General features: G+C 38.5%; 2 protein-coding genes and 1 long non-coding RNA gene across 3 annotated transcripts; 2 read left to right on the top strand and 1 right to left on the bottom strand.

The window, feature by feature from the left end:
- The first annotated feature begins 791 nt into the window (after window positions 1–791).
- Window positions 792–5,283, top strand: LOC127537767 (peptidase M20 domain-containing protein 2-like). The gene is made up of 7 exons (XM_051960969.1): window positions 792–1,264; window positions 2,427–2,575; window positions 2,974–3,116; window positions 3,200–3,354; window positions 3,427–3,562; window positions 3,693–3,800; window positions 4,038–5,283. Exons 1-7 carry the CDS (start codon window positions 857–859, stop codon window positions 4,199–4,201), a joined length of 1,263 nt encoding a protein of 420 aa, XP_051816929.1. The 5' UTR covers window positions 792–856; the 3' UTR covers window positions 4,202–5,283.
- On the bottom strand, window positions 2,938–8,479 carry LOC127537768 (uncharacterized). The gene is made up of 2 exons (XR_007947589.1): window positions 8,433–8,479; window positions 2,938–3,070 (listed from the first exon to the last, which is right to left on the bottom strand). It is a non-coding gene; the product is annotated as an uncharacterized LOC127537768 (long non-coding RNA).
- LOC110967888 (peptidase M20 domain-containing protein 2) lies at window positions 5,360–14,156 on the top strand. The gene is made up of 7 exons (XM_051960968.1): window positions 5,360–5,780; window positions 7,480–7,628; window positions 8,336–8,478; window positions 8,554–8,708; window positions 8,779–8,914; window positions 9,029–9,136; window positions 10,936–14,156. The coding sequence occupies exons 1-7, from the start codon at window positions 5,373–5,375 to the stop codon at window positions 11,100–11,102; spliced, it is 1,266 nt and encodes a 421-aa protein (XP_051816928.1). The 5' UTR covers window positions 5,360–5,372; the 3' UTR covers window positions 11,103–14,156.
- Window positions 14,157–15,012: the final 856 nt, after the last annotated feature.

Here is a 15,012-nt window from a genome sequence, read left to right as displayed (position 1 = left end):
TGAAGAGTAACATTGGCAAAGAGCTATGAGCAATTAAAAGAAAAACATAAATAAAATAAGAAGGAAATTAGTTACATATATTTTAGAAATAAACTGATTAGCTGATTAACAATGTGCAATTCGCATGATTTCTGCTTTGGAACCTTGTGTTTTAATACACTGGGGTCATAATTAAATTGATTAATAAACTATTTTTATTATAAATGCGAAAAAGATAAAATAGAAATGATAACATGTCGTTGTGTTTGTCATCTCTACAGTCTTTAGAGCACTAAAAGTTCAAATCTATTCGGGAATATTGAACTGAAGCTTGACTTCACAATAACTGTTTCGCAAATTGCATTATCTGTCAGAAAAATTGCAATTACATAGCATAATAGCTCTAGCATAATAAGACACTTGTAGTCTTCCATATATGTAAGTGTACAACTGCCATTTTATGAAGTCATACTAATAGTTGAGTAAACTAAATGTCTTTTCAATAGTTTAAAGGCCTGTTTCAATTATTTAAGAAATTAGAATAAAAAAACAAGGCCATAAATTAAATACACAAAATATTTTTTTTGTGTGACAAAATATTTGTTACACAATTTAGCTAAAACCCTTCAAACTTCCAGCCTCTGTCTTTGCTTTTTTTTAGCTACTGCTTTCTGTCTTTGTGAGGGAGTGTTTCGTGACACTTGTGATCTTCCATATCCTGTAACTTTATAGCGGCTATATATATGTTCTGTACAGACATAGTTCAATAAAGTTTCTGAGAAAAAGGGTCACGTGATGTAGCAGCAGCACAGAGCTCAGCTGAAGTGTTTCATTAACAGACTAACAACTAAACAGAACAACACGCTGAGAGTGAAACATGTCTGAGGGAGCAGTGCTGCTGCTGCAGCTCAAACAGAGACTCTGTCGGTCCATAGACGAAGCCGAAGCGAAGCTGCACAGCCTCAGTCAGGACATCTGGAGCTGTCCGGAGCTGGCTTACCAGGAGAACAAGGCTCACAGCAGACTGGTGGAGTTCTTCAGTCAGGAGGAAGGCTGGAAGGTGGACGCTCACTTCAAGCTGCAGACTGCGTTTCGAGCATGTTGGTCAACCAAAGGCAGCGAGCAGAAAGACGTGGTCTCTGTGGGCTTCCTGTGTGAGTACGACGCCCTGCCTGGTATTGGACACGCATGTGGACACAACCTGATAGCTGAGGTTGGAGCTGCTGCGGCTGTGGGGCTCAAAGCGGTGCTGGAAAACACACACAAGCTGCCTGTCCGGGTGGAGGTAACACCTGAACACCCAGCTACACCACAGCAACACACCAGGGGAGGATGCACCACAAATCCCCTCCTGGCCACTGACATAATCAAAATATATTAATATAGACAGGTGTAATTTCAAGTCTTTTCTTGGATCATAATATTTGAATATTGATTTTTTTTTTCTGATGGGAGAAAATCAAAACGGGTTCTTTAGAGGTATGTTGATATAAATAATTCTTGATGGTGTTTTTTTGTATTAATATACATATTCATTCTATTTTATTTTCATTTTTACTGTTTATTGAATTAGAGGCGTATGGATGCATTAGTTTGAACAAAAAATAACAACTACTTTTGTTGTAATCTGTGAAAAATTAAGAGTAAGACTTACTCATCCATCCATCCATTCTCTGTACACCGCTTTATCCTCATTAGGCTCCCAGAGGAGCTGGAGCCTATCCCAACTGACTTAAGGTGAAGGCAAGGGATGTCCTGTACAAGTCAGCAGGGCTACACATAGAGAAAAATATCGACACTCACATTCACAATTTAGAATCACCAGTTAACCTCAGCATGTTTTTGGACTGTGGGAGGAACCCCACACATGCACAGGGAGAACATGCAAACTCCATGCAGAAAGATCCCAGATCCAGGCTGGGACACAAACCGAGGATCTTCTCCCTGCAAGGCGACTATGTTAACCATTGATCCACTGTGCAGCCCCTTCCTCATTCAGTTTAATTCCATTCTGTCTGCATAGTGCCAAATGTTTATGTGGATGTTTGTCACTTTAGTCCAAATGTCAGGACAGTCGTGGAATCTCAGGAACGTTCTAATAAAAGAATATCGAGATGATTTAATAAATAACACTTCCATCCCTGAAGTCTGCACAAGGAGCCATGTGGAAAGGAGCAGACTAACTACTGTAAACAAGACTTTTTTTTAACATTTCTTGGACCTACTTTATGTGGTAAATAAGCACTAGGGTGTTGTGAAACCCAGCACACAAAACAGAAAATAAATGACTAGCCACATTTGTCATTTTTTAAGAGCAGGAAAACTTAACTAACACCTGTAAGTACCAGATTCTTGCATATTTAACACACTGCCACACAGAGGAAAGCTTGCCTGCCCGACTATAGGAAGATACTACACCCAATAATAACTAATGATTGTCTCCACAGGTGACGGTGTTGGGGACTCCTGCTGAGGAGGATGGAGGAGGTAAAGTGGATCTGATAAAGGAGGGAGCCTTTGATGGTATGGATGTGGTGTTCATGGCTCACCCCCTGCAGGATGACGCTGCATATCTCCCTCTTATGGCCATACAAGAGTAAGTGTTGAAGGATTATTTTAACAGTTTTAGAAATCTAATGTTTAACCTCTCTGTCAAAGTTGAGTAGATTTACTCAAATTAAGTGCAGTTTTGAGGTGTTTCTATTTTACTTTTAGAAGGAGACATTGAACTTTGTGCTCCACTACATTTATTTGACAGCTGTAGTTAATATTTAGGTGACATAACTGATAGTATACCAGGTGTTTAAAGTACAACACATTGTTAGGGATTAAACCAGTGGTTTCCCAACTTTTTGGTCTGTTCCAAACAGCAGTGTGGAGTCAGGCTCACTTTTCAGATGTCTGAGTTATTCACAGCTTTTCTTATTTTGAAATTAATCAGGATTGTTTCGTGCTTAGATATGTCCATACTGATGTGTGTTTGTGTCATGCTAGTGTAACTATAAAGTATCATGGTAAAGCGTGTCATGCCTCCGCCTACCCCTGGGAGGGAATCAATGCGTTGGATGCAGCGGTGCTCTGCTACAACAACCTGTCCGCACTCAGACAGCAGATGAAGCCAGACTGGAGAGTTCATGGTGAGCAGCCGATGCTCCTCTACGCTCATGTGTCGCTCTCAGGAGTTCACTGAGGTGTGATTCATTGGTGTTGTGCTGTACAGGAATCATAAAGCACGGAGGAGTGAGGCCACACATCATCCCTGCCTACACGGAGCTGGAGTACTATCTGAGAACCCCGTCGAGAGCTGAGCTTTCTGTCCTGAAGGAAAAAGCCGAGAGGTGCTTCAGATCAGCTGCCGTGGCAACCGGCTGTGAGGTGAGAAATGGCTCATGAAGTTTGTATGACTGAGTCCTGCAGGTCACTGTGTTAACTTAATGTTGTCCTCAGGTTGAAGTGGAATATGGGAAGAACCCTTATGACAACATGTTGCGAAACAGAACACTTGAGGATCTGTATGAGATCAACGGAAAGTCTCTGGGGATGGAATTCATCACAGACGAAGAAGTTCTTAACAAAGGTTCTGGTAAGAAAACAGTAATGTTATGTGTTTGAAGCAACTCTTTATTTCAAATTTCAAATCTGTACATCACATTTACCCCCCCCCCCAGCCTGGTGTGTGTGATTACAGTGTTTCATTTCTGTGTTTTCCACAGTCTCCACAGACTTTGGGAACGTGTCATTTGTACTTCCTGGCATCCATCCATACTTCTACATTGGTTCTAATGCTCTGAACCACACAGAGGAATACACTGTCGCTGCCGGTATGCAACCCCATCTCTCCAGATTTTTGTTAAGAGGGATGCAAATTGAATTTTTATTAAGTCACTGTGAGAATAATGATGTTAAAATTTGCACATTTGTTGCATGTAGAAGTGCAAGATATATTAACTTTGTGCAAACACAAAACCAGTTTTCTGCTGTGCAACAAATTCTATGTAAGAGAACACTTTGATATCTGATCATGATCATTTCAGACTCTAACAGTGTGTTTGTTGCAGGTGATGATAAAGCTCAGTTCTTCACTGTGAGGACGGCCAAGGCTCTGGCCATGACGGCTCTGGATGTGCTGCTGAGTCCGGAGCTTCTGCAGAAGGTGAAGCTGGAATTTGCTGAGGCAAAACTAAAGGAGGAACAAAGCAAAACACAACTGCTGCTCCGCTGAGTGCAAATTAGACGCAACAAGGATCCCTGCTGCCAAGAACACTGTGAAGAACATTCTGCTGTGAAATGAAGAAATGCTGACAAATTTTGGTTATTTTTGTCTTCAGTCTATCTTCCATGTTCCAATTACGTGAATCCCACCTACACCTGTCCTACAGCAACCACTGCTTTCCTGCCTTTACCTGTCACCTGACCTGCCTTGAACTGGAACAAAACACAAAATCACACACACACAGAATAGGGATAAACAGATTAACAATAAGTCTCTTACGTGATTTGAAAATAATGTTTCACTTTTTTTTAAGTTAGTGAAGTCAATAAACGATGAATAATGTAAAAGTATTCAAAATATTAAACAAGAAAAGCATTCAGAGAGCGCAGTACTCCACCAAGGGTGTTCATTCCCCCACATGGCATTGTCAGAAATGCAGCATTTTTTTTTTTTTTTTAGAAATGCAGAATTTGTTTATTAGTTATTGATGATCAGAAATCACGGCACTATAGAATGTGGCCATTTAATATAGATGTACTCACAAACAAAATGACCTTGCACTGAGCACAGGTGTGTTATGCATGTATAGGTTATATACGGATACAGAATCGCGTGACCTTTTGTTCAGTCTAAACTTCCAGCATTTATCTTTGCTCTTTCTGTAGTTACAGCTTTCTGACTTTGTGAGGGATGTTTTGTGACACTATTTGTCTTCCACATCCTGTACCTGTGTAGCTGCCATGTATATGTTCTGTACATAGGTTTTGTTCAATAATGTTTTTTTTAATACTGAGACTAATAGTGGAGTAAACTAAATGTATTTTAGATAGTTTAATGTCCTATAACAATTATTTAAAAATGTATATTAAAAAAGCAAGGCACTGATTAAGACTTTACAAAACATCTGTTACAAAATTTACCTAAAACCCTCCAAACTTCCAGCCTTTGTCTTTACTGTTTTTTAGCTACTGCTTTCTGACTTTGTGAGGAATGTTTTGTGACACTTTTGGTCTTCCACATCCTGTAACTTTATAGCGGCTATATATATGTTCTGTACAGACATAGTTCAATAAAGTTTCTGAGAAAAAGGGTCACGTGATGTAGCAGCAGCACAGAGCTCAGCTGAAGTGTTTCATTAACAGACTAACAACTAAACAGAACAACACGCTGAGAGTGAAACATGTCTGAGGGAGCAGTGCTGCTGCTGCAGCTCAAACAGAGACTCTGTCGGTCCATAGACGAAGCCGAAGCGAAGCTGCACAGCCTCAGTCAGGACATCTGGAGCTGTCCGGAGCTGGCTTACCAGGAGAACAAGGCTCACAGCAGACTGGTGGAGTTCTTCAGTCAGGAGGAAGGCTGGAAGGTGGACGCTCACTTCAAGCTGCAGACTGCGTTTCGAGCATGTTGGTCAACCAAAGGCAGCGAGCAGAAAGACGTGGTCTCTGTGGGCTTCCTGTGTGAGTACGACGCCCTGCCTGGTATTGGACACGCATGTGGACACAACCTGATAGCTGAGGTTGGAGCTGCTGCGGCTCTGGGGCTCAAAGCGGTGCTGGAAAACACACACAAGCTGCCTGTCCGGGTGGAGGTAACACCTGAACACCCAGCTACACCCACAGCTACACCAGTTCTGTTTGTGTATATTACTGTAAAAACAAACAAACAAACAAACAAACAAAAAAACAACCAAATTCTGTTTGCAAAAGACAGTTAATTATCTCAAAATGTGCATTTTTGGGAACCGAAACAAGAATTAGCAGCAGGCTACTGTCAAAGCTTAACACAAAGTTTTAGTATAAAGCTAACAAAGCACTGTTTAGACTTGGGACTAGATTTTAGCCGTTTCGAACAATATTACTAACCTTACACTAATGCCCTGTGATATGCCATTTTACACTTGTTTTGTTGTTGTTGTTTACATTATGTTATGTTATTTTCTTTGCTTTCTAATTTATACTACACTACAATTTGTCATGTTGCTGCGTTGGAATAAGTGTTCCTCATCCTTTATCCTTTTATTGTTTTAGGTGTTTTAGTGGCATATGCATTTTAAACAGAGTTCATAGATCTGAATTCTGGACTTAAAAGTGTCTTTGCACTTTATGTTCAAAGAGTTATTTATGATGTATGTTTGCAATTTCTACATTTTCCAAGGAGAAAGGTATTTATTTTGTCATTTAATTTATTATTTTAATTTGGAGTAATATTTAACAGTAGATCTCACAGAGTAATTACCAGGTTAAGTATTAATGATTATTTCCAGTAATACAACAAAATATGTTATTATTGCAATAATGCAAAATACAGTAACATACTAATGACTACTACTGCCAGTATTTTGCTGTAATTTTACAGGAAAATGAGTTTCAGTGTATTCTATGCTGCACTTAATTTTATTATACCGCTGTAGTTAAAGTTGAAGATTTAAAATGTCAGACATATGTTCTGATCTCTTCTTCTAGATTAAACTGATGATGACATAAATATGCCAACAATATTTCATTAAATTAGAATGAATGTATGAAACTCTAAGTCGATTAATATGGCTTTTTTGGGCCACTAATCACTAATACTAATTATCAAAGAGACCGATAATTGATGTTTGAGCGATATTTGCAGTCAAAATGAAAATCTTAGTGTCAAAATTCTGTTTTAGGATCAAGTTTACTGTATATTTAATGCTCTGCCACATAGAGACAATCCCACCTGCTTCACTCGAATTATCGTAAAGAATGACTATATTAGTAAGTGGGGCTGCAGAGTGTATTGATTTGGGGTTTATACTGAGGGAAAACTCATTAATTTCTCATTTTCTATGATAGATATATAGGAGAAGTCTGAAATAATTTGTTCTGATTTTAATTTTTTTCAAAACTTTATTTAAAAGACATGGAATTTGCTGACGTGCAGGCTTCAAATGTGCACAGCAAAATGAGTGAGAAACAGCAGAGAAACACTTAAAAGGAGGATTTGGTTGCCAAAACAAACACAATGTCAGCTGTATTGAATACTTCTCCTTCAGAATGGATGATGTTGACCAAAAATAGATACTCTGTCACCAGAGTGTTGCAGTTGTTGCCACCACATGAGGCAGGCCAACCCTCAGGGTACCCGCGGATCCTTAAAAAGGTCTTAAAAAGTCTTAAATTTGACTTGCTGAAACCTGCAGATACCCTGACCCTGATCTTACCAGAATGATTGATTCTTGCCAAATCGTGTCAGCTTGTGCAAATTCCTGTATTTTGTCAGATATCGTGCAGCCCTCATAGTAATAATTGTCTCCACAGGTGACGGTGTTGGGGACTCCAGCTGAGGAGGAAGGAGGAGGTAAAATAGATCTGCTGAACGAAGGAGCCTTTGATGGTCTGGATGTGGTGTTCATGGCTCATCCCCTGCAGGATGACGCTCCGTATCTCCCGCTGGTAGCTGAACATGAGTGAGTTTATAATAGTTCAACGTTTTTTAGCCCATGTTGGACGTAAAAAAAAACAATCAAATTCTGTGTTGTCTGCAAAGTGGTGATAGTATCTTGTGTGTCATATTGTTATGGTATCAAATGGATTATTTTACATGTGATTATTGGTGCATTAGGTGAAGGTTATGCATCTGATATGCGCATATCGGAAAAGTAGTTCACACCGTCTCAACCTGCAGCAGCTCCAACAGCAACTTGCTGCTGACACACTGATGCTTCGATATTAATAATATAATGATGCCATGTACAAATAATATATCAATCAGAGGAACCAAATCAGTATTTTTATTTTCAAACTTTACCCACAACTTGCTGCTAATGCTGGTTCTTTTACTTAAGTAGCATTATTCATGCAGGACGTTAACCCGTAACAGAGCATTTTTACATTGCTGTATTGGTACTTTCACTTAAGTAAAGAATCTGAATACCTCTACTGTGATATAATAAGAGAAAAGAATGGAAGTCTTTGGGACTCTCATGTGTCATATTGCTGTGTTGTGATCTCCTCATGTTAGCATTGTGCACATTTCTAGCAATAAATGTTTGTAGGCTAGTTATAAAAGCAAACTGTCCTTGCCATGTTGATGTTTTTGCTCATTATTTTGAAATTTAATCAGGATTATTTCATGTGATTTTCAGACTGATGTGTGTTTGTGTCATGTTTCCAGTGTAACTTTAAAGTATCATGGTAAAGCGTCTCATGCCTCCGCCTACCCCTGGGAGGGAATCAATGCGTTGGATGCAGCGGTGCTCTGCTACAACAACCTGTCTGCATTCAGACAGCAGATGAAGCCAGACTGGAGAGTTCATGGTGAGCAGCTGATGCTCCTCTACGCTCATGTGTCGCTCTCAGGACTTTACTGAGGTGTGATTCATCCGTATGCAGGAATCATAAAGCATGGAGGAGTGAAACCAAACATCATCCCTGCCTACACGGAGCTGGAGTACTATCTGAGAACCCCGTCGAGAGCTGAGCTTCCTGTCCTGAAGGAAAAAGCCGAGAGGTGTTTCAGATCAGCTGCCGTGGCAACCGGCTGTGAGGTGAGAAATGGCTCATGAAGTTTGTATGACTGAGTCCTGCAGGTCAGAGTCAACACAATGTTGTCCTCAGGTTGAAGTTCAATATGCGAAGAATGCCTTTGACAACTTATTGCGAAACAGAACACTTGAGGATCTGTATGAGATCAACGGAAAGTCTCTGGGGATGGAATTCACCACGGATGAAGAAGTTCTAAATAAAGCTTCTGGTGAGTGAGCATTATGTCTTCTGTGTTTGCTGTTTAAAATGTAAAATCTGTCATTGCAGTCAGCGCTCTGCATGATGCAGCGAACACAAAGTTTCATTTCCTTGTTTCCTACAGTCTCCACAGACTTTGGCAACGTGACATTTGTAGTTCCTGGCATCCATCCATACTTCTATATTGGTTCAAAGGCTCTGAATCACACAGAGGAATACACTGTGGCCTCAGGTATGTCTGACACCTTAACCTTATTTCCAATTTATTACAACTTGGGTATCATTTTTGTTCTAACTTTATATGGAGCCCGGTTTGTTAGGTTTTTTTTTAATAACAATAGCTATGCTGTTGCATTAGTGATTATCATAGTAGGAATATTATCAGTTGCTTGGCACCCAGTTGGCTACATCCATTTAATATATATTCACTTTTCCAGAACTCATAGTGTTGTCATTTTAATTTAATCAAATTTTCATGTCATGATTCAATCAAACTACACTGAACAAGCCATTATGACAAACTGAAAACAATTTTTAAGATGTTTTTTTAATATTATTTTTTACTTTTTATTTACAGTTAGAAAAAATTAATTGCTAAAAATATAAATGCATTTATTAGAGCCAAAGTGCTCTAATAATTTTTCACGTGTCTAGAACTTATTTTTAGTTTGGCAATTGATTACAGTTTGGAAAAGCTGCGTATATATGGAAATATTATATATCATCTGAGTAAAAGGCACATGACAGCCCGCTTGGAATTTTTCAAATGGCATTTAAATGATTTTTCAAGGAAACTTCAAGCACTGTGACTGTTCAACACCAGTCTCTGGTCATCACATGCTAAAACCACTTCTACAGTAAAGCGTGGTGGCGCTAGCATCATCCTATTAGAGTGCATCTAAGCAGCAGGGGCAGGGAGAGTAGTCAGATGTGAAGGAAAAATAAATGCCGACAAAAAAATAACCCACCCTCAGAATGCAGAGACCTGAATTGGATCACTTTGTGGCACTCTGCGTTATTCATAAAAGAAGAAACAATATAAGTTGTTTCCTTTTTCTACGCTTGCGTTTGAGCATGTAGTTCTAGACCTTCACCAGCACAAAAAGCATTTAAACAAGGATGAGCTCAAATGAAGAAATAGTACTCTTGTGGGCAAAATATGGGTCACTCTGAGTGTATTCTGTCCCTCAGGCATGACGGAAAGAGGTTGGGCTTGATCTATGAGTGCACACTTTTCAGACATCAAGACTTCCATTTCTGCTACATATTAAACTTGAGAGATCAGATGTATTCCTGGACTTCATAGGGAGATATAATTGGGCATCATCTGTAAAGCAATGAACATGACACTGTACCTACATATGATATGATCAAGGGGAAGTGTGTGAAAAGAAAATAACAATGGGCCTAAAACGGAACCTTAAGGCACTCCACATATTATTAGGGCCAGAGAAGACAATGTCACCCACCAAAACAAGAAAACTATACTGCAAACCACTGTAATGCTGTATCAAATATACCAATACAATGCTTTAGTCTGTTACATCAAGTAAAGAGAAATGTGAAGGAAGCAGTCTCCAACATCTGCATTCAGTAAGGGGTCATTTACGACTGTCTGACGGGTTTTTGTGCAATTAGTTTGTTGAAAACTTTAAAAAGATAGTTTTCTGAGATAGTTTCCAGAAGTTTTAATGAGACTGCCTTCTGAAGATTCCGACTTTAAAGACACTTTCATCATCGGCACAAATAATCAGACATTGTTCCTTTCTGTTTTGAGAGACTGAACGCTAACAATTGTCAGCACTGAAAATGCATCAGACAGCATCAGTTGAACCCTGGTCATCAGCATACATTTATGGAGGACACTTCTCTGACCAACAGTTAAAGCATCTGCTGTTAATGTTGCATATTCAAGGTTGTGGTTTGGATTACATTTCTGTGTGTGATTGTATTGTTTACGGCCTTTGTTTTTCTTTTAAAAAACCTATTATTAGACCAAAGCACATCAGCTTAATATGGTGTTTGTTGCAGGTGATGATGAAGCTCAGTTCTTCACTCTGAGGACAGCCAAGGCTCTGGCCATGACTGCTCTGGATGTTCTGATGCATCCAGAGCTGCTGCAGAAGGTGAAGCAGGAGTTTACTGAGGCAAAACTGAAGGAGGAGCAGAGCGCTAAGCAGCCTGCAAATCCATCTTAATGCAGGAGGAGGAGCTGCTGCTCCACTGAGTGTAAATCAGACTCAGGGAAACGTCTGCACTTATTTTGTTACTGTGTTTAGGTTGATCTAAAAAAATTCTATCATATCAAATATGTTCGGCTTTGCATTACTTGCACAAAAAACTTGAATTAGCACATTAGCAATAAGCTCATTAGAGGCTCTTACAGGAATCCTCCTCAGACCTAAAGTGAAAAATGTAACAAAATATGCATTAAAGGTAGAATATGTAATTCTAATTCTTCACACTTTTTTGTCAAATTCAGTGAACATCTCAACAGCTATCTGTCCTGTAGATTCTTAGAAAAAATCAGGTGTTGATGCACAGCCTTAGCTCTGGAAATGTGAAAAAAAATGTCTCTGACTGACCCACCCAACACTATATCAGAGTGTTCTGTTCATGTTCATGCCTGTGCACATTTTTTGGTCTTAAAGAATCACAAACATGCTCTCAAACTATCTATACGTAACAAAAACCTCACAAAAAAATCCTTTAGCTCTTAAATGTTGGGGCGTCTCACACCTCATTACCTAGCTTGGTTGCTCACAACCTGTCACCTCTACAACAGACATTCAGCCATATACTAAAATCATCTGCATGTGTTGGCATTTGTGAGTTTATACATTAACTGTATGATCGTCAGTTCAAACTGATACAGGGGGTCCTCGCTTTATGACGTCCTCGACCTACAGCGTTTCGTTTTTACATCGGAACTGGTTGGCGACCGGAGCGGACAAATATGTCGTCACGTGGCGCTAAAAGATAGCTTTGTTGTACGTCACCTTGGATTGTGCTACATTCGCTAACTTTTTGCACTTCATTATGGCTCCCAAGTGTGATCAAGTTGTAAAAACAGTGCAACATATTCTGTTATCTTCTTGTAAAATGACTCATACGTGCGTAAAAGTCAGTGGTATTCATGACTTTTCTGAAGAACTGATTGATATCATGATGCACGTAATGGCTTGTCTTAACATTTTTGCTGGAGTTCCGACTTGCACCAAAATGTGATTCACGTCCAGCCATAGAAACGGAACTTCAACGTAAGCCGAGTAGCCTTTGTATATTCCATGTTTCTACTGCTTTATTTTGCACACAGCTGCTGTAACTTCTCACAGGGTGACACTAAAACTCAAATCAGTCAGCACAGTGCTCACTAATCACACTCATATACTTTATTAATAATATTATTGCAGCCAGGCTTTATTGCACAAAGCTGCACTATTCTACAATTTTGTGGTAGTGAGTAGAGAGATGAGGGAACTTTTCAGCTGAAGCGTTTCTAATTCCAAAGAAATTAGAGACTTCCAGGGCATCCACCAGAATTTTGGAAGTCATGGTACTTCTGTGGTTGGAAATTTGGCCTAGAAAGCTACTTTTCTAGTTGTAGGATTGAGGCTGATGAGTGAACTATATCAGATTCCTTCTTCAGTCCTCGAATGTATTTTGACCACCATTTTCGCACAAAAACACGTGCTCATGTACATCCTAATTTGCAGAGCTGTTGTTATCTAAATCCTCCATGACCAAAGAATACTGGACTGAACTAAACTGATAAATAGCTGCAGCTCCATCATATACAGTGATAATAAGCCAAACAGACACATTCCTCTATCATTGTGTTTGCAGTCATTCAGTTAAACAGTGAGATAATATGGTTGCCATCAGATAAAACTGTGAATCACAGCATTGCCTTATATCATTTTCTATCCAGTATACTGATAACTTTAGAAAGAAGTTTTCCTACGATGATAGTGAACATTTTGATGTGAGAAAATTGCTGAAAAATCCAGGGAGTTTAATGCTAAATTGATGTTGCTACACTGCATGAGGTGACGCAAACAGGAAATCACACTAGAAGAAATAGAGGAGGGAACTCTCTTCTAAGTAAACACTGCTCACACCGCTGCAGCAATATGCCAACATCATATGGCTATAAAATATTTCATGTTATTGCTTTAAATGGTTACTAATGTATACTTCCAATGTAGCATGATTTCATTAATGCTTGCAAGTTAAGCAAAAAGAAAGTGCCGATGCATATCTTTACTGACTTTAATAGTCCTGATTTTATCACGCTGAATGTCTATAAACTATACCCTAATTGTCGTTTTCAAAATGTCAATTTTTTTTATTTTTTTATATGACTGTTAGGGAAAATCTGATATTTACAGATATGTGACTTGACGAGCACAGTGCCTATTAAATAAGCCAATAAATAAATAGAATGAAACAAAACTAAAGACTGTTTGCGTCTATTTTTCACTGGGGGTTTATCATGAGAAATACAAGAACAAAAGAGCAAAAAACACAGACATAAGGGTAGTATTATTTGACTGTGTCATACAGTCACAGGACATTTTATGGTTCTGAAAAGTGATGCTACTGTGTTTTGGCCTCTTTTGCTTCATGTAGTCAGTCCACAAACATCCACTCGGGGGATTCTATATTACCGTATGTCTATCAAAGACAAACCTTAGTGTGTAAATGCGAGGTTTTTTTTAGAACCACAGTCATATTTTCATGCATTTGCACATTATTTGTTTGACATAAGGATGGTATTTGTATATTTATATCAGACAAAAACACACCTCCTTCATTAAACTATTTGACATTTGCAGTTCATTCAGAATGCTGCATCAACACAGATTTTTAGGCCACTGTGCTGGCTTCCAGTTGAAGATAGATCTGAATTTAAAGCCATGTTAACTGTCTTTAAGTCTCTGACTGGTTTAGGAATATGTTTGCTTTAAGATCTGCAAGGACTGATTAGTTTTTTGTACCAAGAGTTACCAGGCAAAGACCAGTGGTGTTCAGACATTATGAACCAGCTCCTCTTAGATCTAGAGTAAGTTCTTTTGTCCACTGCTTCTGATTGACGAGTGTTGTTACATAGTCTGGTCTAAGTTGCCTGTAATTTTATTTAACGTGTGTATTTTTATTCACTTAATTTGAATGAATTTCTATTTTACTGCACACTTTATCACTTACATGTGTTTATTTTTCTCCTATCGTCTTTTTTTAAGCTGTTTTAGTGAATTTTTTGTCTGAGTTGTTTTTGGTTGATTAAATTCTATTAATTATATAATATTTTTATTTTGTTTTTGTGTGTTTATATGTTTTTACATTTGCCTGTAAAGCACTTCCAATATCCTCTGTGTGTGCTAAGTGCTTATCAATCAGATTTTATTCATATATCACTTTTCATACAAACAAAAATGCAACACAAAGGGCTTTACAGATAATAAAAATGCACTAAAACGACACAAACAATCCGCATTCTCACTTCCACAGTCAAGTTATCAATAAAAGACTCTAAAACACAGAGGAACTGAGGAACCGCTGTCTTATTTAACATGTGCAATAGGGAAACAGCAGATGAGAGAAAATGAAATAAAATAAGGTAACATAGGCAAGATAAATAACTAAAATAAAATGTTCATTATTAAGACAGACATATACCAAGAAGACAACAACCCCTAACAGACTTCAAAGCTGTGCAGAGACGACTGGACCAAGAAAAAGGAATCTGGAGTTCTTGAACTGATGGACTGGCCAAGTCAAAATCCACACTTGAATCCTTTTGAACAGATCTGGGATTTATTGAATTCAAAAATAGATCACACAAAGGTTTCATCCAAAGCAAGTCTCTGGGAACAGATAGAAACTATTTGGAACTCAATAGCAAAAGGGACTGTGGAAAAGTCCATAAAAATAATGGTAGCAAGAACGCAAGCTGTTATCAGGGTCAAAGGAGGTCATACAAAATACTAAGATTTTTGGTTAATATGTGAATAAGGACTATTTAGTTGTTCCACTTTATTTGCCTAATACATAATGATGCAATTTTTAGTTTGAATCAAGTTTTTGACAAATTTCTCAAATATTTGT

The sequence above is a fragment of the Acanthochromis polyacanthus genome, chromosome 16, assembly GCF_021347895.1.
Source record: "Acanthochromis polyacanthus isolate Apoly-LR-REF ecotype Palm Island chromosome 16, KAUST_Apoly_ChrSc, whole genome shotgun sequence".
Classification (NCBI taxonomy): Eukaryota; Metazoa; Chordata; class Actinopteri; family Pomacentridae; genus Acanthochromis; species Acanthochromis polyacanthus.
Note: the sequence above shows the minus strand (reverse complement) of the source record. Positions and strands in the feature narration are given on the sequence as shown.

Excerpts from the sequence above, each read along its gene's own strand:
- LOC127537767 (XM_051960969.1), top strand. The coding sequence starts at position 857 with ATGTCTGAGGGAGCAGTGCTGCTGCTGCAGCTCAAACAGAGACTCTGT. Across the intron at positions 3,117-3,199 it reads GCCAGACTGGAGAGTTCATG|GAATCATAAAGCACGGAGGA; the intron begins GTGAGCAGCCGA and ends TGTGCTGTACAG. Across the intron at positions 3,355-3,426 it reads CCGTGGCAACCGGCTGTGAG|GTTGAAGTGGAATATGGGAA; the intron begins GTGAGAAATGGC and ends TGTTGTCCTCAG.
- LOC110967888 (XM_051960968.1), top strand. The coding sequence starts at position 5,373 with ATGTCTGAGGGAGCAGTGCTGCTGCTGCAGCTCAAACAGAGACTCTGT. Across the intron at positions 8,479-8,553 it reads GCCAGACTGGAGAGTTCATG|GAATCATAAAGCATGGAGGA; the intron begins GTGAGCAGCTGA and ends ATCCGTATGCAG. Across the intron at positions 9,137-10,935 it reads GGAATACACTGTGGCCTCAG|GTGATGATGAAGCTCAGTTC; the intron begins GTATGTCTGACA and ends TGTTTGTTGCAG.